The 27286-nt window shown below is 37.2% G+C and overlaps 1 protein-coding gene across 1 annotated transcript in view; it reads left to right on the forward strand.

Annotated features, from left to right (window-relative positions):
• The window catches only part of NBAS (NBAS subunit of NRZ tethering complex), a 191603-nt gene that overhangs the window by 89028 nt on the left and 75289 nt on the right, over nucleotides 1–27286 (forward strand). Inside the window, exons 32-38 of the mRNA XM_088135940.1 lie at nucleotides 3920–4033; nucleotides 10436–10549; nucleotides 10957–11114; nucleotides 12470–12574; nucleotides 23566–23733; nucleotides 24065–24178; nucleotides 24395–24518. Of these exons, the coding sequence (XP_087992066.1) occupies nucleotides 3920–4033; nucleotides 10436–10549; nucleotides 10957–11114; nucleotides 12470–12574; nucleotides 23566–23733; nucleotides 24065–24178; nucleotides 24395–24518 (897 nt within the window). The remainder of the gene's footprint in view (nucleotides 1–3919; nucleotides 4034–10435; nucleotides 10550–10956; nucleotides 11115–12469; nucleotides 12575–23565; nucleotides 23734–24064; nucleotides 24179–24394; nucleotides 24519–27286) is intronic.

Here is a 27286-nt window from a genome sequence, read left to right on the forward strand (position 1 = left end):
GTCTAAACTCAACTCGTTGTGTTTGGAGGAGAGAGAATGCTGAGTTGCATCCAAAGAACACCATACCTACTGTGAAGCATGGGGGTGGAAACATCATGCTTTGGGGCTGTTTTTCTGCAAAGGGACCAGGACGACTGATCCGTGTAAAGGAAAGAATGGATGGGGCCATGTATAGTGAGATTTTGAATGAATACCTCCTTCCATCAGCAAGGGCATTGAAGATGAAATGTGGCTGGGTCTTTCAGCATGACAATGATCCCAAACACACCGCCCGGGCAACGAAGGAGTGGCTTCGTAAGAAGCATTTCAAGGTCCTGGAGTGGCCTAGCCAGTCTCCAGATCTCAACCCCATGGAAAACCCTTGGAGGGAGTTGAAAGGCCGTATTGCCCAGCGACAGCCCCAAAACATCACTGCTCTAGAGGAGATCTGCATGGAGGAATGGGCCAAAAATACCAGCAACAGTGTGTGAAAACCTTGTGAAGACTTACAGAAAACGTTTGACCTCTGTCATTGCCAACAAAGGATATATAACAAAGTATTGAGATGAACTTTTGATATTGACCAACTACTTATTTTTCACCATGATTTGCAAATAAATTCTTTAAAAATCAGACAATGTGATTCTTCTGGATTTTTTCCCCCATTTTGTCTCTCATACTTGAGGTATACCTATGATGAAAATTACAGGCCTCTCTCATCTTTTTAAGTGGGAGAACTTGCACAATTGGGGGCTGACTAAATACTTTTTTGCCCCACTGTATGTGATGACTTCTGTTCTTCAAACTTGTCAATCCTCTCTTTTGGAGGATCTCAACAGCTTGATGCAACTATTAGTGTCATCCCTCAAATGATTCATACTTACTTCATATACTTGTTTTGTGATTCCCTCCTTCCTTCCTGACCAAAGTACCTCTCTACCACTTTCATACTGGTTATTTACTTTTGTATTTAATCCACATTTATTCATTACTAATTTATTCTTGCCCCATCTCTTCTTGTTTTATGTTTTTAAATAATCTATTGACAATGCATTCAACTTACTTTCACTTTTCTCCTGACATATCCAGCCCCCATACAATCCGGACCAGAAATATTGGAACAAGGATAACTGTCTTGGCATTTGGCCTCTGTACACCACCACATTGAAGCTGAAAGGAAACACACCCAGATGGGAGCAAAGTCAGGACTTTCAGCTGTAATTCAAGGGGTTTGACAAAAGTGGGGCACTAACCATTCAGGAAGTACAGCCAGTGGCATACACCCCCCCCCCTCCACTGTTGGTGGCTCATAAGTAATGGAACAAACCAACATCATTACAAACATAAGGATCACTTTTAATACCTGGATGAAAATCCTTTGCAGTCAATGACTGCCTGAAGTCTGAAACCCATGGACGTGACCAAATGCTGAGTTTCCTCCCTCGAGATACTTTGCCAGGCCGTTACTGCAGCTGCCTTCAGCTGCTGCTTGTTTGTAAGTCTTTCTGCCTTCAGTCTTGTCTTCAGTAAGTGAAAAGCATGCTCTATTGGGTTGAGATCAGGTGACTGACTTGGCCATTGAAGAACATCCCACTTCTTTGCCTTGGGTAGCTTTTGCTGTATGTTTTGGGTCATGATCCATCTGCAATATGAAGTGGCGTCCTATCAGTTTGGCAACATTTGGCTGAATCTGAGCAGGAGGTATAGCCCTATACACTTCAGAATTCATCCTGCTGCTTTTATCAGCAGTGAGGTCATCAATAAACACCAGTGACCCAGTTCCATTGACAGCCATACCTGCCCATGCCATAACACTGCCTCCACCATGTTTGACAGATGATGGGGTATGCTTTGGATCATGAGCTGTTCCTTTCCTTCTCCATACTTTTCTCTTCCCATCATTCTGGTGCAAGTTAATCTTGGTTTCATCAGTCCAAAGAATCTTATTCCAGAACTGGGCAGGCCTTTTTAGGTTTTTTTGCTGGCAAAGTCTCATCTGGCCTTTCTGTTCTTGAGTGTTACCAGTGGTTTGCACCTTGCTGTGAAGTCTCTGTATTTACATTCATAAAGTCGTCTCTTGACTGTAGATGTTGACAATGACATGCCTACCTCCTCCAGAGCGTTCTTGACCTGGCTAGATGTTGTGAAAGGGTTCCTCTTCACCATGAGCAGAATTCTGCGGTCATCCACTTTAGTTGTCTTCTGTGGTCTTCCAGACCTTTTGCTGTTGCTGAGCTTGCCAGTTAATTCCTTCTTTTTCAGGATGTTCCAAACTGTTGTATTGGCCACTCCCAATGTTTTTGCTATCTCTCTGATGGGTTTATTTTGTTTTCTCAGCCTAATGATGGCCTCCTTCACTCACATGGACATCTCTTTGGACCTCATGTTGAGAGTTCCAGTGAACAACTACCAAATGCAAATGTAACACTCAAAACCACCTCCAGGCCTTTTATCTGCTTGATTGGTCATGGGGTACCCAGGAAACAGGCCACACCTGGCCATGCAGCTGTTTGTCAGCCATTTGTTCCGTTACTTATGAGCCACCAACAGTGGGGGGGGGGGTGTATGCCACTGGCTGTACTTCCTGAATGGTTAGTGCCCCACTTTTGTCAAACCCCTTGAATTACAGCTGAAAGTCCTGACTTTGCTCCCATCTGGGTGTATTTCCTTTCAGTTTCAATGTGGTGGTGTACAGAGGCCAAATGCCAAGACAGTTATCTTTGTTCCAATATTTTTGGTCCTGACTCTATATTACCTGCGTAGATGTTGTCTGTAAATTCACTTGTACTTTTAAAATTAAAAAGCTTTTACTTCCAAAAAGAGTGTTTTCACAAGTTACTTTGATTTTTCTACTTCACTTTTCATTTTTTATGATCTGTCATTTTGCCTTTCTCATATATCAGCAGTCAACCATTCATACTTAATGGTATTTTTTGTGTTTTTTGTTTTTTGCAGTGTTTATTTATCTGCAAAAACTTTCAGGAGTTTTTGATGCTTCTGTTATTTGAAAATGGCTAATGTTACTATTGCTTTCAAAAAAGTGTTCTGTGTATTTTAATGAGTACAGAAGGCCATTAACTATAGCATCAACTGCAGTGTATGAAAAACATTTTAAAAACTTTAGATTACATATAATTATGCATTATTTTTCTTGCACTTTAAAAACAGGGCACCATACAAAAGGTAAAAAGAAACAAACTGCCTGCAGGCTCATAAAGTAAATGGGAAATAAATATGAAAATCCAAAATTATTTACCATGGAAAGTCAGTGTTAACTGTGTATGAACAGAATGGAGACTAAGATGATCCTCCTGAGCTGGGCTGTACTATCTCATATTACAGCTTTTCGTATTTTGAATGTTTTGAAAAGAAATAAAGATTCCAAACTATAACATGATGGTTCTACCCTCCAAAGATGGAAGATGCTCATTTATAAGATATTTCCTGAGAAACAAAGTGCTTGAGTAACACTTTTCCCCATATGGATGAAGGTGTTCAGTTGTGCTTTAAATTTGGGTTCCTCAAAGCATTTGAAAGGGGTATTTTGCAGTGCACATCAGTATGAGAGAAGCAGTTCTTGAAGTAGCCAAATAGCCGGGTCCTCTGGAAAACTCAGCTGCTTGTCAACCTTTCTCCTCATGCATGGATGTATATAACTGATCTGCTTCTGGTTCACTTCACTGATAGTCCCAGCAGAAGTGTTGTCTGCTCCTTCAGATCAATCACACTGAGTCTTCTGGAGGATCCTGCAGCTTCAGCACTTCACAGAGAGATGCTTCACTTGCACCAACGTGGTTTATGAAACACCAGTTTGAATGCTTTCCACAGGCTTACTTTAAATGTACATTTACATTTGTAGTGTTCATGAACACTTCACAAATATCTGTCTCAAATACAATTTTATTGCATTATTGCTAAACATAATACATTTTCTCTCCAGTGCGCTTGTGTTCTGATCGACTCAGCCTTATCCAGGAATGTCTCTCTCGGCTGCCCACAAACTATAAGCAATCTGCCAAGCTTTTGGGACTTGCAAATTTGCTGAAGGTTGCAGGTAAAATCAAATATGATTCTTAATTTGTGTTGGTTGATTTTTATAGACCATTTGTTTAAGGGCTTATTCAGAGATTCTAAATTGTCTTCAAAAAAGTCTTAAATTATATTCAGAGATTATATCACTGTAAACCATTGTAACATTTTCTACATAAAATACCAATGAATTTATTTCATTTGAGATTTAATTACACAGTCCTCTATCACCAACAGAATATAAAGCAAGTAAAATACATTTGTTACCTACAATCAGTCTATAAATCTCTTCTTCCTGTTACTTTGGAAATTATGATTATCTGTTTTCTGCAAAACCAATCTAATTTGCCATATTTAAAATGTAGATTAAATTTGGTATTACCAATAAACTGTAGTATGGAAGGGTTTTTTTTTTTTTTAATCAGTTTCAGAAAACTGTTTCATATATATTACACTTCTTTCTTTCCTGTCATTGGCAAGATGAAGGGAAGAATTATATACAAATCACTGTGTTACCACTCTCACAATGCTTTGCTAATTAACATACACAAAGCACAAGTTCCTGCCCTGCAGAGTATACACTCTTCTGCCATTATAAACAAGGAATTCTTAATCTCTACAGTTGTAAATCTTAATATACAAAGCCAAGGAGGCTTTTAAAATGGAAAGTAGTATATGCTTTGGCATGTAGTTGTGTGAGTAAAAGTAGAAATGTATTTAACTTTATTTTTGAATTTGGAGAATGAGTTGATAGCCTTGGGTGGTCACTGAAAAATGCCGGTGTCTCAGGATATAATTTGATATTGTTTGCTGTTGAATTTATAGTAATAGTTTCAAGAGGGCACTGTACAAACATCTTACAGTATGTTAGCTAAAAGATTAGGGCTTTTTGCAAACATTTTCTTCTGGTATTCAAAAAAAAGATGAAAAGGAGAGAAAATAGTATTTCGTACACATGTGTATATTTATTAAATTACAGGCTGCCTGATTCCTTTGTTGTTTGTTATTTAAAGAGAAAAATCTGTAATCAACAAATGTTGGCCTCAGTGACATGTCTTTCTAGTAAGGCAAACCTCTTGGTGGTGGAGTGGAGGGCCTTTTTCAAAACTCAGCCTAAAACCTGGGGTGGGGGAGAGCTCTCTCTCTGCCCCTACGTGACACGGCCTCAACTATCTTGCATTGTCATCCTGCCATATGGTCCTCTTTCTCCTCTTCCATAGTTGCTAATCATGGACCTGGTCACCAAATGTTTGCCCATCCTTTTTGTAGAGCATGTTGCTTAGATTATATTCCTGCAGTTTCAGATGTTTTTGAAATCTAGTCCCAATGAGATCTTGGGGAGCAGGTATGATGGATTTGTGGATAACTGAATAATTATATTGAAAGCATCTGAAGTATGCTGAAGTGGTTGGGGGCACTTGAATGATTATTTTTTTAATAAAAAACCTGGCTTGAACTCTATGTTAAATAGAAGAGTGACTTTCTCAGTGGTTATTCTAGTCACTGTATTTGTCTTTAAGCTTGCATTATTAAAGGGCTATTGTTCATTAGCCTTTCTAGTTTTGTTTTATAAAAGGAGTACTCTCATACTTTGACACTAATATTTATCACAGCAGTGAATTAATTTGTTCACTTCTGGCAGAAGAGAAATTTCAGCACAGCATATGTCTATTCTCAGAACCTCTGTATCCTTCATTACTTGATTTCATCTTATCAGATTCTTTATCTCCCTGAGAGACCATGCTAACACACTATAATTCTGAAATTTATTTTGAATATCTTCCTAACTCTCACAAAAGATAACTGAGGATGCAAAACTCATTGGTAATTCTGAGCTCCAGTAATCTTTTGCTAATTCTAAAAGTCTGTAATAATTCTCCTGCTCTTAAAATGATAGCATACTAAATATGTTCCACCTTAAATTGAAAGTATAGACCAGCTATTTTGTTTGTTTGTTTGTTTGTTTAAAAAATCTGTTCTTACTGGTTATTTGGAACACTTGTTTGAATTATGGTCTGCACTCATCCTGAAGTTAATAATAGCTTCTTTTAAAAAAGCAATATGAATTTGTTCTATTAGCATTCACTGAAAAATAATTTAAAACATTATAGCTGTTTTTTTTTCCCTTTTTTGGAGATGGAAGGTACCATTGGAAAACAGTGATGGGGAGGGTATGCTCAGGGATTATAAGGCAAATTTTTCTCCCCCAAGCAGCCAGTAAGTCAGACTCATATCCATAAAATTCAGCCCTTTTCTGTCCTCAGCCAGACCTGGCCCTGCCTGCTGTTGTCAGTTTTCCCCCATTAAGGAGGAGGTTTGCCCATCTTCTATTTTTCAGAAAGCTTCTGGGTTCATGTGGGGCCCAGAACAATTGTGTGAATCCAATTATAGTGTAAAGAATTTCTTTTTCAATTGAGAGGGGTCAGTCCTTGGAAGGTATACAAGAAAGGTAGAAATCTATGAAATATTTGACAAGGATTTCAACAGCTAGGCTCCAAGTTTGATTTATATAAATCTTTAAATGACAGTGCAAATTAAAATGAAAGTAACAGTCTGCAATTATTTACAGAGAGCTAAAAAAATCAGGAGAAATAAAGCAAATTATGCTAGCATAGAAGCCAACATAAAGGATACTGAATCAAATTTCGGAAGACTAGCTATGTGTTGCATAAACTTGGCAACCAGTACCTGGAATTGCACACTGGAAATAAGATGGAAGTGGTACAGCTTGCAAAAGACCAGAATAATAATGTTTCATAAAACTAACCCCACTCCAGCTGCTATGTATTATCTTCAAAAAGTTTTCTGTCTCATCTGTTTGTGAAAAACAAGTCTGAGAACTCCCTGCTTTACTGTCTATGTTAGTTTTCTACAATGTGGTGCCCTACAGAGATGCTAGATTGCAGTTGTCAACAACCATGGCTGTTGCTGCCAAGGAGACATATAGAAGCTGGGCCCAACACCTCTAGAGAGCATCATGTTAAGGAAGTGCGGGTTATATTCTGATTATTTTTCACTGTCTGCATTCAGGAGAGATAGGAATTATACTTTAAAACAAATTTTCATAGATTAATTCTGTAATAGATTTTTAAAAACAGTATTTCATGGCAGTCTCAAAGATGCTTGGCATCTAGCCTTCATGAAACAGTCTTCAAGAGTGACTCCTAATTGTGATTCATTTATTGCATTTTAACATTGAAAAGATCTGGCATAAATATTGCTTGGGGCTGTTACTAGCTGCAGGAATTGCTCCTTAAGTCATTAATTGTAAAAATCCTTTTAAAATAATTTTTGCTTCAAAATGACAGTGACAGTCATGGGAATAAAATTGTTTATGAACTCTGTAATTAGTGATTATATGTAGTCTTTTTTCCTAGAGGGAGAAAAGAGGTTTTTTATTTTGAGTAATAAATAAACAGGTGATCTTATTATTGAGGAAGATCTGAAATCTGTATAGATGTTAGTTAGGTTCTGTTACTTGTACAATAATTGTACCATGCATGCCACCATGAGAAAAGATCTATGTGTCAAAGCACAGAAAACCATAAAAAAATCTGTCTGTGGTAACAATAAAAATAATAACTTGTGAAGAAGTTTCTGTACATTTATCAGTTGTATTTTGATGTTTATCCATTGTAATAACATGACCTCTGTCCTGTATACATCTATTGTATTAGATATAATATTATTTTTAGCTTGTTTTATTTCTATAAATTTATAGAATTTATAGAAACAAATTTCAAAATAATCTACAGAATACTATTTTTCTGATTTTTATATTATGGTATAATAATAGTACATCCAGCATTTTCTGCACATCTGTTGGATGCATTGACTGTCCCAGTATTCAGACTACAATGTTTTGTACCTTGCAGCATTCCCTTTCCCTACCTGGTATATCAGTTACAATATTCTGGGAATATATTTGCATATATCTACTGACTAATACCTTTGTGAAGTGATGCAGTTTGTTTCCTGCTGTTCTTAGTAAATGAACTAGCTACCTTATCTTGCCTGGCATATAGGCAATTTTGCAGAGGAAAGACATTTTTCAACTTTGTTGCTTCTATTTTTCTAGAAGTAACTAAGATTATATGCTGTGACTTAGCACTTCCTTTAGGTGTTCTCTAATGCCTAAACCTACAGTATATTTTTATTTTACTTACAGAATTTATATCCTAATGTTCTGCCAAAATCATGCTCAAGCAGTAGATGCCAATTTTAGAAATCAAGTTTGAAAACAAATTCTCATTCAAAATAAGCAAATCAGCTTAACATGCAGTAAAGGTATAATTAAAAATACTTTTGATTTCCACTAAAACCTGGATCCAAGCAAGATTACTCCTTATATGATTTTTGTGTTACTTCTTTACACACAACACATGCTCCTTCCACTGTAGTGTTCACTTTTTAATGGTTTTATGCATCTGCATTTGAAAAAGGGAAACATCTGAATATACGCTTGGCCAGTTATTTAAACTGCTTTTGGTGCATACAGTGTTCTTTAAACAATAGACAAGACAGAATTTTCAGTTGTAAATGTCACTGGGTATCTTCGATAAAGCAGCTGCTCTGCATTTAAATGTCTGGCAAAAAAGAAAAAAACTATTGTACTGTTGAGGTGTATATTTTATTATATCCCTTGTATCTGGTAGTTCTTCTTGAAATGTACCTGTCCGATAGTGTAAATATAAAAATATCATTAGAAATCATTTTCACTTGTATAATTCCTTAATGTTTTAAATTTCTGTATCAGGAGTAGTGTAGTGAATGTGTTTGATTCCTGATGAATAAAAGCTGATTAATAAATCCACTAAGGATAAGACTTGGAGGGACTCCATGGTTAGGCCTATAAAAGTTGTATATGAATATATACAATATAATCACACTGAATGATGAAAGCCCTACTTGCCTTCCTAGCAGGATTGACAGTTACCCTTAGCCAGTCAGTGAGCATTTGTATAACAAGAGCTGAAATGAGAGGAGGATGTGCAGAGGATGGAGAGTTATCCCAGGACAATTCAAGTATTTTTGGTACTTAAGTTCTTGTAAGTGGCAGAATAAAAAAGGAGAAGGTGTCAGTTTTGTTTTGCTTTATTTTATTTTGCTGTATTATCTTGAACTATCACTCAAACTCAGTTAAGAAAAAGCAGTTCCTGCCACATTTAAATGTGCCCACATTCCTGTCAAACAGAATTAATTTGCTCTTGATTTACTGTCTGATCAGGTGCCGCAACTATGATACAAAAAATTAGATTGAATACTCTTTCAGAGTGGAGAAACTCCTTTCCCAGCTGGGCTTTAACTTTGTCAGGAATTTCTTTACATCTTCAGTGTCTGGACTTTGTATTAATTATATCACTTTGGGATGTCTTGAAAAGTGGGTAACATTGTCCCTTGTTTGTAGTGTTGTAAAATGTTGCTTGATTTTTTAGATGATGAAGGTTTATTAGTGCTCTCTGAGCTTGGTTGTTTGCTTGCAGACATTTCATTACCCAACTAGGTAACATCATGCGTAATGAAATGTCTGTAAGAAAATAACCAAGCTCAGAGAGCACCAAGAACTCCACAGTTCAGTCCTGAGCTATAGATATTCTCTTCTATTGGAAGATTTATTAATTTATTTTAAGATAATGCTGAAAGATGCAAGAAAGTGTTCAGTTTAAATTGAGGAATAAAAGGATCTGGCCAAGGTGCCATATTTATGTCAAAGCACTAAAATTGTTATAATAGATTCTTGTATTAATTTGGCACATCTTTTTAATTTTGTATTTTTAAAATATGGTCAGAAATCCTAAATCTGCCCTTAGGTTGGATAAACTTCTACAAATAAAGGATACTGTGCAAGAAGAATATCTCCCCCTGCAGCCCTCCATTTTCCTCTCATCTGTTCTAAATGATCTCCCAGCCCTCTGGTTCCACTTTTAAAAAAGTGTGTATGTCTTCAGCAACAGAAGTGGATGATACAGAAAGTTCCAAGAAATTAGAACTAGATTTGGGCTAAAATGTTTCCACATATGTATAGATGTGGAAAGACTATGTTTTGTGAGAAACCAGTTTTGATATGTAGGAGAGATGGAAGGTACAAGATCTAAAAGGAAATGTTTTTGGGGAGAGCTGAACAAAATTAGAGTTCAAGGATACTTCCCACAAAGGACCATAGTTGTCTTCTTTGACAAATAACTGCAACAAATGTGACTTAAATAAAACGAGGAAGTAAGCATGCTAAGTATGTAACCTTGAGAACAAATATAAGCATGCATATTCTTGGTTTGCTGTATACATTTTACTTTTTTTGTTATATTCAAGAAACCTGTGGCTCCATTCTTATGTACTGTTAACCAGCAATAAGTTATATAGCTGTCTATTCCATTCTTAACTACTGTTAGGTGCCACTAAGAATATAAGCACATATTTTATTTTATAGGTGATGACCAGATGGAGAGAAAAGGACAGGTTTTGATACTTTTAGTGGAACAAGCACTCAAATTTCAGGATTACAAAGCTGCAAATATGCACTGTCAGGAACTTATGGCTTCAGGTAGAGTATATTTGCACCCCATCCATACATGATAAAAATGATCTTGGGAATTTTCTAGATTATATAAAATACCATGTTTTCCTCTGCTTTTCTCTTGAAATTTGATCAGCGCCCAATAAAACTTATTTGTGAGGTTTCTATAGATATGCTGTGACATTTTTCTGATCAGGAAGATTCTTGTTTTCTAGTGCAGAAGTCCTAAAGCCATTTATTTTGTCATTTAAAAAAACTGGAAAGAAAAAAGAGCATTTGTATGCTGAGTGAAGGGAGGCATATTGTGATGAGATATAGTTGGATATTGTATAAAAGGAGTTATTGAGGATAGAATGATGGATGCATATAGCTAATACATTCTCAATTTCCATTTAATTTCCACTCTGTGTTCATTTTTGTAATATCCATGGCAGGATACTCTAAAAGCTGGGAGGTTTGTAGCCAGTTAGGACAATCAGAAGGATATCAAGACATGGCTGTTCGGCAACAGCTCCTAGCCTATGCTCTGACGCACTGTCCCCCAAGTGCCATAGAAGTGCTGCTGACAGCAAGCAATATTCTGCAGACTGAGGTATGTCTTAAATTTCTAAAGCCCTGTTTACTGCCTCATTAAAGGAACACGTTATATCTTTATGCTAGTAGAGTATGAAACTGGATGATTGCTTTGAATAAAATACTTAAATAATAAAGCAAACCTGAAATGGTATACATGGGTTTGTATAAAGTTCTATTTTCAGTCAGTAATACTAAAAAAGACATTTTGTTATACTGTACATTAGAGGTTAAATTCATATTCTTATTTGAATAATCAGTAAATGGAATGGAAAAACACCTGAATACTACAACGTTGTATCTTCTTTAAATAAGTATGCCTTTTATTAGGAATTGATAAGGAAAAATCATTTCCTGTTAGAATAAAATGGATACATTTGGATGTTGTCACACTCCAGCTTTTTGTTATACATAAATATATCACCTACCCTTCCTCAACAACCACTCCTGGTTTGTGGATAACTTGTGGTGTCTGCTTGTGACATTCATCATCTTGAAAAAGAGAAGAAAAGCTAAAATCACCCATTTTTTCCTAGTTCTGCATAAATTTGTGGTAGTGGTTGAAGAAGCGAGTGGAGAGGAGAGAACTAACTGGTCAGGGACATTTATGGTTTGCAACCATAAGCAAGATTTTTGTATTCATTCAAAGAACTATTGCATTGTATTTTATGCCATTATCCATACAAGATTTCCACTCTGCTTTAAGCATATCCTTTCTTGTCTATTTTCATTTGTTCTAATATAGAGAGTAAATTTAGCCATCAGTCATAGGAAGTACTTTTATTATGCCAGTCTTTCCCAGAAGGGAACTTCTGAAATGATGGTGAAGATGAAGATGTCTGAGCCCAGTCAAAATGTGCAGTTTCTAAAGCTAATATTCCCAGACTGTGAAATAGGTAACAGAAGCTGGTCTGGAGAGTCCTTAGAATACATGCATTTTTTTATTTCTGTTCCTTATTACAGATTCTGCAGCACTATATATATTTATGTTCTTTATAAGTTAATGTAACCCACCTTAAAATTCTTGCTCTTTGAATAGTTCTTTCTTCATTTTCTTTTTTTACCTTTATGCATTGTTTCTCATGATGTACATAGAATATATTATAAATGTTCTTTCCTTCCCCCCCCCATTTTTTTTAATAATTACAGGGAAGGCATGGATTCTGACTTTTCAACTTTTTGACACAGACTGTGTTACATATTTGTATGTACATTGTAGATCAGGGTATGCTTCCATCTGGAAGACAATTGAAATTCTTAATTTTTTTTTGAAGTGCAAAATGGCCACTACCTAAATCAGTCTTGATTTGGCCAGAGTGATTTTCTAAATTCCACCAATAAGTAATTTAACAAAGCATGTGATTTTGTTTGTAGGTTCTTTATAATGCAGTCAACTACCAGATACGGCCTTCTGAAAAAGGAGAAAATGTAAATATATCCAGACCATCAGCTGGAATCAAATTAGAGTGTCCTCTGGAGGTAAACCTTTTTAATGTAATATTGTTTTTTTTTCCTAATTGCATTTCTTTTAGAATTAGCATGAGTTCTCAAAAATAGCTCTTGGCTCTTTCTCTCACTTTGCCTCTTGAGTTTCTTTCTCTTAGCTTTTCTATGTTCAGAGCCTGGGAGTCTTCCATGGCTTATATCTCACGCAATTTGAGTAACTTAATGTAACTACACTGAGCCAAACAGTGAGGCCATGATACCTGTTATAATACAAAGAGCACATTAAGGGAGAAGATTTAAGGAGTTGAGCATGGACTTCTCAGGGGATTTCAGTTTTGTGCTATAGGTTTTATATTGTGAATTTATGGTACGAACCACAGTGGAGGTTGGAAGCCCAAAGGGCAGCCTATCCATGTTTTAAATAAATAAAAATACATTCATTAACTTAATTCCCAAGGTGGTCTCTAGAGCCCAGCTCTCAAGAAAAAAGGAGGCTTGTTTGCTTTACAGATTTGAGAAACACCTGAAGATTTGGGGAACATTCTATAGTTGTTTGCTCCCTACAAAATTCAGGCCATTTGATTCTGTTTGATGTATTCTTATATATCAGTAATATACTTTTTTTCCTTATGAAAGTAAGCTGTGCATGCAGGAGAATAGCTAAAAAAAAACCCTGTTGGAAGCAAGAGTTGAAGAGTTGTCATGTAAATACATTCAGTCTTAAACTGCAAATTCCTGGAACTTGTGATGTATTCTTTTTATTTTTTGTTTTTTGTTTTTTCTTGCATCTCCCCTTAATTGTAACATACAGTAACTATACTTTATTAGAGCTGTGCAGTGTTTTGAATTCAAAGGCAAAAAAGTTCTTTGGAATCTGTAGGGGGACAAACATAGCACTCATCTGCAACTCCTTAAACCAAGTGCACATTTTTCTAGCATTGTGCTGAAACTGCAGAGGGTAATCATTGATCCTGGAAAAAAATGCAGATGCTACAAGAAGTTGCAGACAAATGCTATATTAATTCTCCGGCATGCTCCAAAGCCCCTTTATGCCTTTGAATCCAAAGTATTGTATAGCCCTAGGGTAATAGTCCAATAGTTGATTGATTGATTGATTGATTGATTGATTGATTGATTGATTGATTGATTGCCATCAACTCAGTGTTGATTCTTAGTGATCGCATAGATAGATTTCCTCCTGGAGAATATGTCCCCAACCTGGTCCTTCAGGTCTTCCAACAGTGTACTTGTTGCTGCTGTAATTGAGTCCATCCACCTTGCTGCTGGTTATCCTCTTCTTTTCTTTCTTTCTACCTTCGCCAGCATTAGAGAGGGCTAAGTCTTTGCATAATGTATCCAAAGCATGATAATTTGAGCCTGATCATTTGTGACTTTATGGTATTCTCAGAGGTCTTCAACATCAAAGTTCAAAAATGTCAATACTCTATATCTTGCTTCATCTAAATCCAACTTTTGCTTCCATAGAATGTCATAGGAAAAACCAGTGTCTGCATTATTCTGATCTTTGCGGGTAGGGACACATCATGGCATCTGAGTATCTTTTCCAAAGCCTTCATTACTACCCTACCAAATGCTAGTCTGCAGTATATTCCTTGACTGCAGATTCCTTCATTCTAGGTACACGATCTTAAAAGACAAAAGCTCTCCACCACATCAATATCTTCACTGTCAGTTCTAAGGCTGGTTGCTATACCTGTTGTGACTACTTTGGTCTTCTTTATATTTAATCTGAGTCCCTTTTTTAAATTGTGCTCCTTCACTTTCATTACTAGATCATTTGTACCTTCAACTATCAGAGTAGTGCCATCAGCATAGCACACATTATTAATGTTTCTTCTTCCAGTTTTCAAACCACACTCATCTTCTTCTAATCCAGCTTCCCTCAGTATATATTCTGCATATATGTTGAATAAATAAGGAGAGAATATTTAGCCTTGTCTTACTCCTTTGTCAACTAGAACTAATTAGTTTCATCATGTTCTGCCATACTGTGGTTTCCCGATCTGTGTATAGATTTTGCCTGAGGACAATGAGATGTTCTGGGATTCTCATTTTTCTAAGCACATATATAGTTAATTAGGTGCATAGGTTACTCACAAATAAATGATCAGGCTTTGCTTTCTTTCTATTTTTTAAAATTAACATAACTTTATTTTGAACAGGGGAGCTTCACCATGAGAATTTTGCTCAGCTTGTTATTTGGTTCGGAAATCTTTACTGAAATACTTTATGGGTTAGGAGGTTGATATCAGAATAAAACCACAGAGGTCAAACTTCCCAAACTGTGCTGTGCAATAAATCACAGATCCCCTTCATGTCTTAGCTTGACTTGGCTGAAAATTTAGCAAGATCAGAATTTTTATATAACAATTGATTGCCTACTGCTTGTACAAAGATTTACAAATGTTTATACTTGGGTTTAAATTCAAGGCTTCTTCCTCCTCCCCTTCCAAATTAATGGATACTTGGCATGAAGTTTGGTGACCTTAAAGTCAATCAGTTGTTGTATTATTACATAGTAACCATCTCTGGCCTGTGGGAACTACTGATTTCTACCTTGCCTACTTCAACCCTTATATCACCCCCTTTTCTATTTTCTCTCTCACCTTCCCCTCTGAGTTTAGTTTGGGAAACTGGAGTGGGTTGCCACCTCTCCTTCCACCTCCAATTCTTTCTTGTCAGAAATTCCCTCCATCTCTTCACTCTTCCCACTTCCTGCTTGGAGGAGCTTCCATTTCCTTTTCTTCCTCATTAGTAATTTCCCCCCTCTCCCTGAATAGAGGCAGCAAAAAGGAGGGAGAGTATTTCCCTGTTTACTATTCTGTGCAGAATTCCCCCCTTTTAGAACTATCTCTTTCATTTTCAGGAGGGGCAGCCTCTATACTTTAGTTCTGCAATTTTCTTACTCCTCCCTTCAGCCAGATGTCCCATCCCTCAGATGGAATCCAGCTTCTTAAATAGTTGTGCAGAGGGGAGAAATCTGATACAAAGCCAGACAGGATCTCCAAAAGTGATGAGTCGTGGTGGTGGTGGTGCTTTCTTATAAGGATGGTCAGCAGACGGATTCTAGGAGGGCTTTTTATGATCTAGCTGGTTCTTAAGGAACCTCTGAGTGCCCTGAAGTTCTAAGAAAAAACAGAAAGCATGAGTGATACCCTTACGTTGGCTAAAATAGCAAAAATTTCTAGGGAAACCACAACACTGTTTATGCTTTGGGGAGGGGGAGGAGCTCTAAGCAGGACACTTATATGCAAAGTGGCTGGATTCTCAGTAATAGACATAGGCCTTGAGTAAGTTGCCATAACTTCTCTTGAGTAGATAGTAAGCTCTGGTGGCCTAAGTTCAGTGTTCAAAATCTGATGTGTGGATGGAAGCAAGGGAAAGAGGAAATGAAAGAGAATAATGGCATCTTCCCTTTCTGCCCATACTTTTCTTTTCTGCAGTCCTTTGAGTTTTCCATCACTGCCTAAGTAAATCTGGATTAATGTTGGCAGACTATCTAGGGTGCCTTGATGAATGAGCCTATCCTATATTTCATCTGCTAATGTTGGCCCTTTGGGTAGGCCAGTCAGGAAACAGATCACAGATCTGACAAGAACTATGCAAATATAAATAGGTAGGTAGCAAGGACAAAGGAGTAAAAAGAGGAGTTATAAAAATGATTACTAAAAGTAAATAAAAATGGAAAGCAGTAAAAAAGATCCCAGAGCTTAAGTTCAGAGTTGTTCACCCACTGCCATCTGTTTTCCTCCTCCCCCAACAGAAATTGTTGCAGTTTCTCAACCTCAGCACCTTTAAGATGGGTGGACTCCATCTCCCAGAATTCTGGGAGTTGAAGTCCAAACATCTTAAATCTGCTGAAGTTGAAACACTGCTTTATTGCAATACATTAGAATAACAGAATCCTGAAAGCCTGCCTGAGTTTTCCCACCCCTCCCTCAGTGTAAGAATTAGGAAGCAATCAATGTAAGCTTCTTTTTCACAGTTTTGCTATTTTCCAGGCTCCAGTATACTTTTATGTCTTGCCTAGTTTCCCCAAGGTCATTTCTGTGGCTGTCTGTACGTATACCTACCCTTTTGAGCTGGTCACATAAGCCTCTGTCATTTCACAAATTTGTCAGGCAAGGAGGCAGCTACACAGATGCTGCAGGATCTTGGTTAAGGAGTGGCATGAGGATCACTGGTGCCAGTAGATTCTGTCTCATTTGTTAGATAAGCTACTTCATCATTTGGGCCAAGTGGTGCATTTGAGTTGACCTGGAAAACAAAGTGTTGTTGACTTGGTCACTAGTTAGTGGTGTTGCCAGAGGGTCAACACTGATCAGTTAATCCTTGATAGTTGATGTCTCTCCTTCCATAGTAATAGAAATAAAGATTTGGCCTCAAACTGTTAGTCTTCTTGACTGGGCCTAGCAGTAAATTAAAGATCTTCTGATGTTTCATGGCTTAGCTTAACTCCTCAGCTTGATCAAAACTGGCAAGGAGGCAGGGGGTGGAAAATGGTGCATATGCTATTAGATCTGCCACGCTCTGAAAAGGTCTTTTAAGAACCTGCAGAACAAGAAAACAAATTTCCTTTTGAATTCCTCTTCTCTAGCTTAAGCTTGGCTGCTGTCATATGTTTAAATAATTTATGCTATTACTCTAATGTATTCAAGAGATACTTGACTAAAACCAAGAATCAGTGTTTTTAGAGTATTAAGTGATTAAAACATAGTGCTTAGGTATAAGCTGGTGTTTATTATTTGTTAATGCTAAAAGTAGTGACTCAGGAAAATTGTCGAACATAAGATGGGATGAAGGAGGCAACTTCATGTTTAATCTGCTTAATGATTACATATCTTTTTTTTAAAAAAAGCAAGGATTTTATTTATATGTCCTATTATGTTTCATAGTATGAAAATGAAATTATTGTGCACAGAGGGTGTGGAACATAGTTGCTGCCTTTAAATACCTGTTTGTTTTGTTTTTTAAAAAAGTTTCTTGAAATACATACAAAAATGACCACTTGTTTTCTGTATGAAGTCTGTTGTAATTAATATAGTACAGAGTGGGAATACACAGCTTGTAGCCCCAGAGCCCCGTGTAACCCCCAGGTTAGAGTAAATTCCTATAAAATCTTGAGTACAGTTGCTACCAAATTTACACTGTGACATGAGAGGAAAATATTAAATGCATGAGAAATAATCATATTAATTATATTTAATTAATTTAAATTAAATTTAAAATAAATGCAATGCAGCTTCTTTGCCTGACTCCACTAACATTTTGAGCAGCCAAATGTGGCTTTTGGCCTGAAAAAGTTTGTGCTTCCCAATAAAGCATCAGCAAGTATGACTGCTCATTAAAGTTAATAAAATTGTGTGTGTGTGTGTGTGTGTAGCTTTTAATGGTTTAAAATATTATAAGAGACTCTGATGCAAAAGAGAATTCTGTGAATTAATCTCATTGGTTTTAAGGACACCAGAGTTCCGCCCCTGAAAATACTTTGGAAGATCCGTATTCCCTTGATACAAACAAAGTGAATTTTCTGTAGCTTCCTTTCATTTGGGAGAGGCAGATAAAAATAAGCATTAGGGTGATGAAAATTGTCAACGAGGCAAATTTATGTTTAAGGAATAGGATTATAGAGCAAGCATAGGAAATCTACAGCCTTAATAACACATGTGATCCTCTGCTCAGTTTCAAAAGTCCTTTGCAGACAATCAGTTATGATCTCCAGCAAAAGCATACTGTCAAAACCTTGGTGACTTGATTTGTGAGAAGGAAAATGTTATCAGAGAGGAAAAGCAGGGGGTAGCAGAAAGAAGAAAGGGTGTCCAAAGACGTTATTAGTTCCACCCACTTTTAGTTTAGTTGTATTGCATACAGTGTGATCCAGTTGATTACTTTGGGAGATCTGTCTCTCAAAAGAAAAAAAGTACCCCCAGCACAACAGAATTTGGAAAAGTTGAGGAAATTTGTTTATCAGTAAAGCATCTTATCCAGTGCCATTGCTGGTACTGTTCACTGCAGTGGGCAAGATTTTATTAAATCTGTTTGGCAGAACTCTTTAAGCTAAGCAAAGCATATTCTTTGAAGGAGCTATGTCTCACACCCCAGTACAAGAACCTTTAACCATGATTCACTTACCCATCTTTGCCCTTCATATATCTTGTCTTTCATGAAAATGCTCCCTTTTTGTCACTATTCAATATTAATCAGAGTATACCGCTGATGCAGCCAACCATTTTGATTCTGAGTCACACGCAGTGCCCACTAAACACTTGAAGCTGTATACAGATATGTGTGCATATGCCCATATCCATACATAGTAATTCTTGCATACATTCATCATTCCCCTGCTTATTACTAGAGGATTTGAGCTTCCAAACTTTTTCAAGTCATAGAACCTGTTTTAAAAACAATTCCCAGAACCCTGCCTGCTTCTCACACACAGAGTGACAAATTGTTATGAGCAAAGGTGTCCCCGGGGAGATGGGTCTTGTGAATGTCAGCCGACCAGTCTCACCCTTTTCTTAGAAAAGTTGCAGTGGACACTGCTGGTGGAATATGAGTGGGTTTTTTTTTTTTCCTGTCCTTAGCCTCTCCAGGAAGCCCATTAAGTTCTTATAAAACCCAAGGGTTTTGTGGAACACAGTTTGAAAACCCTGACCTAAGCAGTCCTGAACAGGGTTTCCAGGAGGGAGAAGAAAGCCTTGTGTTTATTGTGCCATTTCAGCACAGAAAAGTGAGGTTCAAAAAATAAATTCACTGGTTGCTGATAATCAGTATTTAGTGGTAAGGTATCAAACTTTGACCAGGAAGATCCAGGTTCAAGTCTTTACTTGATAATGGAAATTATTTCAGTGATTTTAAGGTATTTATGATTTCTTAGCCTAATGTACTACATAAGGTCATAATTGTTGGATAAAGTTAGAGGAGGAAATGCTACTTATACTACCTTGAGTTTCTCTTTATAAATCTAACTGTGTGTGGAAGAAGCTGGAAGAAAAATGGTATGTGAAAGACTTTCATCTTTATTTCATAACTGTGGTTAAGAGGAAAGCTCTTATTTTTTGTATGCTGCTTTTTAAAAAATAAAAAAATGAACTCTCTTCCCCCCCCACATCATCTTGAATTGTACATGGTCTTTTTATCTATATAAAATATGGATATTTATGTTTTTATTGTTTTCACTGTTTTAAATTTTAATTGTGAGCCACCCAGAGTTGCCTTCTGGGAAGATGGATGGCATATAAATTTAATAAATAAACTTTAAATGGTTTACAGAAATAAAATCAATTAAATCAGCACAGAACTAGATAATATGTTTCATCAGCTATGATTTTCAGTTGCTCCTACTTTATCATAATTAGCAATGTCACATATTTCAGTGAGTCTACTTTAAGTAGGAATAAGTTTGGTATTTTTAATCAAGCATTCTTTGAGCTATCATTAAAATATGTTTTCCAAAGCAGTTAAAAATATGGTTAAAAGATAATATTTTGACTCAACAATAATTCATTCTCTCTCTCCCCCCCCCCCCCACCATGTAAACTAGATCTGACAAAGCAAGAAATCAGGGTTAATTTTCATTAAAAATTTAATTATTTATTTATTTTATAAGGCTGTCTGACTCCATTGCAACGCTGGTCGGCATACAATATTAAAACAACTCCGAAAGGAGCTATATAACTGGGAAAAGTAATGTTTTAAAGCCTCTTGAATAATGTTGGGAGAGGCAAACAAATCTTGGGGGGATGTTGTTCCAGAGGGCAAAACATACTTCCTAGATCCATTAGATGATACTGTTCAATGGATGGGATGCCAATTCTCCCTGATTATACAGAAACTATGGAAGATGGATTTCCCTCAGATAACTAGGTCCTATGTCATGAAGGGCTTTATACATAATTACCAGCACCTTGAATTGCATCAGAAATCCTACTAGTAACCGAGGCAGTTCATGAAGCAGAAGGTTACATCGCCATGCTGCACATGCCCATAGCTGCCTCTGCCACTGCATTCAGATGAAGCTTCCGAGTGGTCTTCAAGGGCAGCCCCACATAGAACACATTGCAGTAATTCACACAAGAGGTGACCAAAGGATGAGTGACTGTCCAAAGGACATCCAGGTCTAAGAAGGGCATAATTGGCATACAACATGAATTTGTGCAAAGGCTTTCATGGCCACAGCTGCCATCTGCTGTTTGAGCAGGAGATGTGAGTCCAAGGAGAACCCCAAATTGCATGCCAGTCCCAAAAGGGGAAGTGGAGCCCTGTTCAGTTCTAAGGATGGAACATCTCCAATCCTGGGTGGTCCAAATACACATAGCCATTTAGTCTTGTAGTATAAATCAAAATACTTGGTATAAACCAGGCAAATGCCTAGAGGGTATCCAGCTTGCCTTCCAAATATATACAGTGCATTCGGAAAGTATTCAGACCCCCTTCACTTTTTTCAATTTTGTTATGTTGCAGCCTGGTACTACAATCATTCAAATTAATTCTTTTTCTCATTAATCTACACTCAGTACCCCATAATGACAAAGTGAAAGCAGAATTTTAGAAATGTCTGTAAATTTATTAAAAAGAAAAAACTGAAATATCACATGTACTTAAGTATTCAGACCCTTTACTCAGTACTTTCTTGAAGCACCTTTGGCAGCAGTTATAGCCTTGAGTCTTTTTCAGTATGACGCAACAAGCTTTGCACACCTGCATCAGGGGATTTTCTGCCATTCTTTGCAAATCCTCTCAAGCTCAGTCAGGTTGGATGGGGACTGTCAGTGGACAGCCATTTCCAGGTCTCTCCAGAGATGTTCAAGAGGGTTCAAGTCAGGGCTCTGGCTGGGCCACTCTAGGACATTCACAGAGTTGTCCCTAAGCCATTCCTGTGTTGTCTTGGCTGTGTGCCTAGGATCGTTGTCATGTTGGAAGGTGAACCTTCGGCCCAGTCTGAGGTCCTGAGCGCTGTGGAACAGGTTTTCATTGAGGAGATCTCTGTCCTTTGCTCCATTCAGCTTTCCCTCAACCCTGACCAGTCTCCCAGTCCCTGCTGCTGAAAAACACCCCCACAGCATGATGCTGCCACCACCATGCTTCACTGTTGGGATGGTATTGGGCAGGTGATGAGCAGTGTCTGGTTGCCTCCAGACATAACGTTTAGAATTGAGGCCAAACCGTTCAATCTTGGTTTCATCAGACCAGAGAATCTTGTTCCTCACAGTCTGAGGGTCCTTCAGGTGCTTTTTTGCAAACTCCAAGTGGGCTTTCATGTCTCTTGCACTGAGGAGAGGCTTCCGACTAGCCACTCTGTCAGAAAGCCCAGATCAGTGGAGGGCTACAGTGATGGTTGTCCTTCTGGACCTTTGTCCCATCTCCACACAGGATCTCTGGAGCTCAGTCAGAGTGGCCATCGGGTTCTTGGTCACCTCTCTTACTAAGGCTCTTCTCCCCCGATTGCTCAGTTTGGCCAGGTGACCAGCTCTTGGAAGAGTCCTGGTTGTGCCAAACATCTTCCATTTGAGAATTATGGAGGCCACTGTGCTCTTGGGAACCTTCAGTGCAGCAGACATTTTTTTGTAGCCTTCCCCAGATCTGTGCCTTGTAATAATCCTGTCTCTGAGCTCTGCAGGCAGTTCCTTTGACCTCATGGCTTTTGTTCTGATGCAGAATGCATTGTCAGCTGTGAGGCTTCCTATAGAGAGGTGTGTGCCTTTCCAAATCATGTCCAACCAATTTAATTTACCACAGGTGGACTCCAATCAAGGTGTAGAAACAGCTCAGCAACTATCAAGAGAAATGGGAGGCACCTGAGCTCAATTTCAAGTGTTGTTGCAAAGGGTCTGAATACTTACACCAATGTGATATTTCAGTCTTTCCTTTTTCATACATTTGCAAACATTTCTAAAATTCTGTTTTCACTTTGTCATTATGGGGTACTGAGTGTAGATTAATGAGAAAAAAATGAATTTGAACGATTGTAGTATCATAACAAAATTGGAAAAAGTGAAGGGGGTCTGAATACTTTCTGAATGCACTATAGGTACATACACAGGATCGTGATGGTCAAATAAGATGTGTGATTTTATCCACATAGGGCAATCTTACATGGTTAGTTTCCAGGATTAAATCAGGTATTCTGTTGTCAAGTGAGGGTATGGAAGATAGTGTTGGATGCCTGATTGGTTGAGAAGTCCATTGTCCTCTTGCTCCCTGAGCCTGATTTTCACTGTTCCCTAAGAATATGCTGACGTGTTGTAGTTTTTCATGTCATTAGAATATTCTTCTACAAAAATTAACACACTTTGGCAAAAGTGTATGTCAAGGAAATAATGCTTTACAGACAGTAATAGACACTGTTATGGTCAGTCTTCTCTTAAGAATCCATAATTCAGCTAAGCTTACTAGACAAACTGTTCTGCTATGTGAAAATATCCTCCTTATTTTAGAATGGCACTCTGCCAAAAAACTAAAACATATTTATTTATAGCTTTTTCTTTCACAACTTTGAGCAAAGCTTAGTTCATTTGTTTACTGCTGTGTCTGAAGTTTTTAATGTCAACTATGATAATCTCAATGAGAATGAAATGCTTCTAATTTTGTAGTGTGTAATTAGACATTCAAACTCTTCTACCCAAACATTTGGAATAAAGCAAAAATAATTTTTTATCAGTTGTCAAGATTCATTAGCATGCTTCTAATCAATAGCTGATTATTGTAAGCTTCTAGCACTATAACACATTCTGAAAGATTACAGTTAGATGAAATGTAATCACAAAGCTGTGTTTTATTCAAGTTTGAAATTGCAGTATTAAAATATGCAAGATTTATAACTGAGAATGAAATGTGCTTGTGTTACCCTTTATTCAAATGTGCACTTATGGGAAACATAATGGTTGAAATTGGCCGATCTTTGGAAGATGCTTTATGCTTATTTTGCATGTGTTGATTTAAACATGTCTTCTTTGGCAGATTAAATTTAATGCTTATGTGTTGTGTATTGCATAAATTCACAGGTTGATAACAGCTTTTCCTCTAGTCAGTCTGCTGATCTCCTCCAGTGGACCACAGCTAAAACCATGAAGGTCCTTTCTAACACAACTCTGACCACAAAGGCTATGTTGCATGCTGTCAGTGATCGACAGTGGTGGAAGAAGTCAATAGCTTACCTTCGACCATTGCATGTAAGAAGTAACATTAGTCCTCCGACTGTTATACCTTGGTCTTTTAAGTGTATCATTACGTTGTGTTCCATAGGGGATTTTGTTGTGGGCTTTCATAGGACAACAGAGAATATATAGAAATATCATATGCACCACAAAGACCTGGAATATGCATTTTATCTTTGTGTGTTGTTGTTCAGGTTTTCCCTTAACTTTACTGCTAGAGAGAAATGGAGAATTAAAGTATGAGTCACCATCTCTCATGATATTAAGATATATCTGATGAAATAGAATTTTATACGGGAAAATATATGATTTCAATATTGGCTTTCCCTCTGTTTGTTTCTCAAAGGGTCAGGAGTTTGGAGATGTATTAAAAAGCACCTCTGGAGCAAATGCAACAATTGAAAAACAAGGGTGTCATCCATTTTATGAAACTCTGATTGACAATCCATATCTTGCAGATGTAAGTTTAAAGCCTATTAGTAACACTCCTAATCACTTGAGTTAGATTGTTCTGTGGCTAGATAATAGATGAGATCTTATCTAGATCTGTTCTGTGGCTAAATAATAAATGAGGTCTGATTCAACTAGCATTGTGGAGAGTTAACATATTGAATGTTAAGAGTATTTCTTACATCCCTGGCTATAATGCCACTATGCTTAAAATCCTGTTCTGCAGAATGAAATTACTTATACCATGTATGAGCATGCTCCTTTGGAAAGCTTTGCAGAAGTATTGCTGAGAACAGGAAAGCTTGCAGAAACTAAAAGTGAAGGGCATGATCTGTTTCCTGCTACCGAAGGTAAAATGTATGCATTTTTATCTGGACATACGGTGGTGGTGGTGGTGGTGGTGGTGGTGGTGGTGATGGTGGTGGTGGTGGTGGTGGTATTATTATTATTATTATTATTATTATTATTATTATTATTTCTTCTTCAAATTTGTTGTAGCTGCCCAACTCCAACAGACTCTGGGCTGTGTACAAAACCAAAAAACCATAAAAACAAGTAAAACATAAAACCACACAAACAATCCGCACTACAACAATCTTAAAAGCAACTCAGATCACAACAGGACCTCCAAAACTATATTAGTACATTAACCCCAGGCTTAGGATCAAAGCCAGGTTTTAAGAGCTTTCCAGAACCCCAAGAGATATGCTGCTGTGACCATGACAGAGAAGGCATGTTTCCTTGGTCCCACAAGATGTCAGTGTTTAATAGAGGGGACCTGGAGCACACCCGCTCTGCCAGAACATACCAGGCAGGTAGAGACGATTGGAGACAAGTGGTTCCTCAGATATCCAGGCCCTATGTATTGGCCCAAACTAACAAGTATTATACTCTCAAATGTTTGGCAAGGAGATTTAACTATTTATCTGTTTATTCAGTGATAGAACCATTCAGGTGACTTACAAGCTGGATATGTCAGGAGAAACATAAACATTAGTTGAATGGAGTGGGAATGGGCTCCTGAAGAAGAAAAACAGAAAGAGATAGGGGCAAGAATGAATGCATGCTGAATGAATGTGGAGTGAATACCAAAACAAATAACTAGTACAAAAAAGTATGTTGAGTTGGTTTGGTCATAGAGGCAGTGTAGAAATTGGATATGGTGGAAACATTGCTGTTTTGGAAGGACAGAAGCATCTGAATAGATTACAGAGGATGGTGTTAGTGTAAACTAGATTCAGTTATATTTCCTTTTCTTTTTGCTTATTTCTTGTTTTTAATTTATTTTGTTTGCTACTTTTATTCTTTTTCCATACTTTGTATAACATTATTACTCCAAAAGGGAATGGCATGATGTGTATGAGCATAATGTAGTTGCCAAAATAGAAAAATCACACTAATTAGTTTTGTTTACATATTTCTCCCCACATGGACATTCATACAAGATTGTTCATTTATAACTGACTTGCTTTAATGTAGATAAATGTTATTTGACATTGTTGGCCTAAGAAATATATCACTGTCAAAGTTCCCAAGGAAACTGCTGAATATGAGTGTGCAGGATGATGCCATATGACCCAGCATGTATATGATACTTCAGAGAAAAGGTATCTAGTTCAGAATCTTATTAATTCTTTTTAATAAAAGTCCAATACTTTTTTGGAGGATTTTTCAGAGATTTAACTCACCTGTTTAGCATATTTATGGAACAAATGGGCAAAAAAATCACACTGTTGAAAATCAGTGGTAAAGCACACATTCTGCTTTATGATGTGGGGTGCTGTGGGTGTTTAGACAGTGTGTACACACTGCAGGTTCCCACCTGTGCCCTAGCCGTGATGCCATGTTGCCAGGTCAGCAAGCAAAATAAATGTAGAGACTCTTCATTTCTGCTTAAGCATTGGCTGCAGTCAGTTCTGTCACCTATCCCAGCCATGAGGGTGAGCTGACAGCATTTTTCTCCTTCTTTTCCCATCAAAATGTTGGTTACTTTATTAGCAGAATCAGGTTAGTGTGAGAATAAAAGACTTTAAATATGCAAATGCATGCAAATGAAATGAATATATTGTTGTAGCAAGCTTGGACTAAGATAGCATGAAAAGTATAATAACAAATCATAATATTATTGAATAAGCTGTGTTCCTTCTTACCCATATATAGGCCATCATAGAAATCTCAACTTTAAAACATGAGTTTCCCAACTAAGGATTTTTTATATATACTATAGAAGGCAGAGAAAGAAGAATTTAACTGCTCCTAGTAAAATTGTGGGGGGGGTGGGGAGAGGATGACTCAGTTAAGTGCTTGATGACTGTCTATTTTTTATCTCTCTTCTGCAATTGATGCAGAAATCATGCAGAAATTGATGCAGTAAAGGTCAATAATATGGACTACTTTCCCACTTTGAGCACGGCTTTGAAACTTAAAATGGTTTTCTGTACCCTTGTTTTCTGTCACCCCAATGCCACTTGTTACATATAAAATGTAAAAAATTCTGTAGAGGTTTCATATTATGGAAAGAAACACAAGATTCCTATTAAAATATGAGGCTAGTTTAGTTCTTAAATCAGTAGCTAGACTTTTGTTAAATAATACCTTCAGAATGTTGTTTTGGGGTTTTTGTGTGTGTGTGTGTGTGTGTGTGTGTGTGGTCTTTCCAAATAACATTATGTTGTAGGTAATGTGTTGTTGAAATACCATAAATGTTTCAGCTGGCAATCTTAAATACATCTGGCAGTTGGAAGATCAAAATAAATTTCTTCTGAATGAATACCTAAAGTTACCATGTCAGTTATAAACCCTTTTAAAAATTATTTTCCCAGATATTATTATCTCTGAAGTTTATTAAGTGGAAACATTAACGTTAGGTGCGAGATATACTGATTTTGGTTCATAGTTCATAGTCAAGTAATATCAGTTTGTAAATAAATATGCCACATTAAGTGCTTAGAGTAAAACCAAAAGTGGTATCTTATTTTTTCCCTGTCACCATTTTCACAGTAGTAGGAGACAAAACTATTTAAAAGTGTGTTCTCTGCAGCAAGTGAAAGCAGGTAGTTGAGCTTATCTAGACTCAGAAGTTAAGTGTCAGGCCTGTTTAATAGTAGGATGGGAGATT

Source organism: Python bivittatus, unplaced genomic scaffold (genome assembly GCF_059951505.1).
Source record: "Python bivittatus isolate LINGU-HERP-01145 unplaced genomic scaffold, Pbiv_v1 ctg000020_np1212, whole genome shotgun sequence".
NCBI classification, from domain to species: domain Eukaryota; kingdom Metazoa; phylum Chordata; class Lepidosauria; order Squamata; family Pythonidae; genus Python; species Python bivittatus.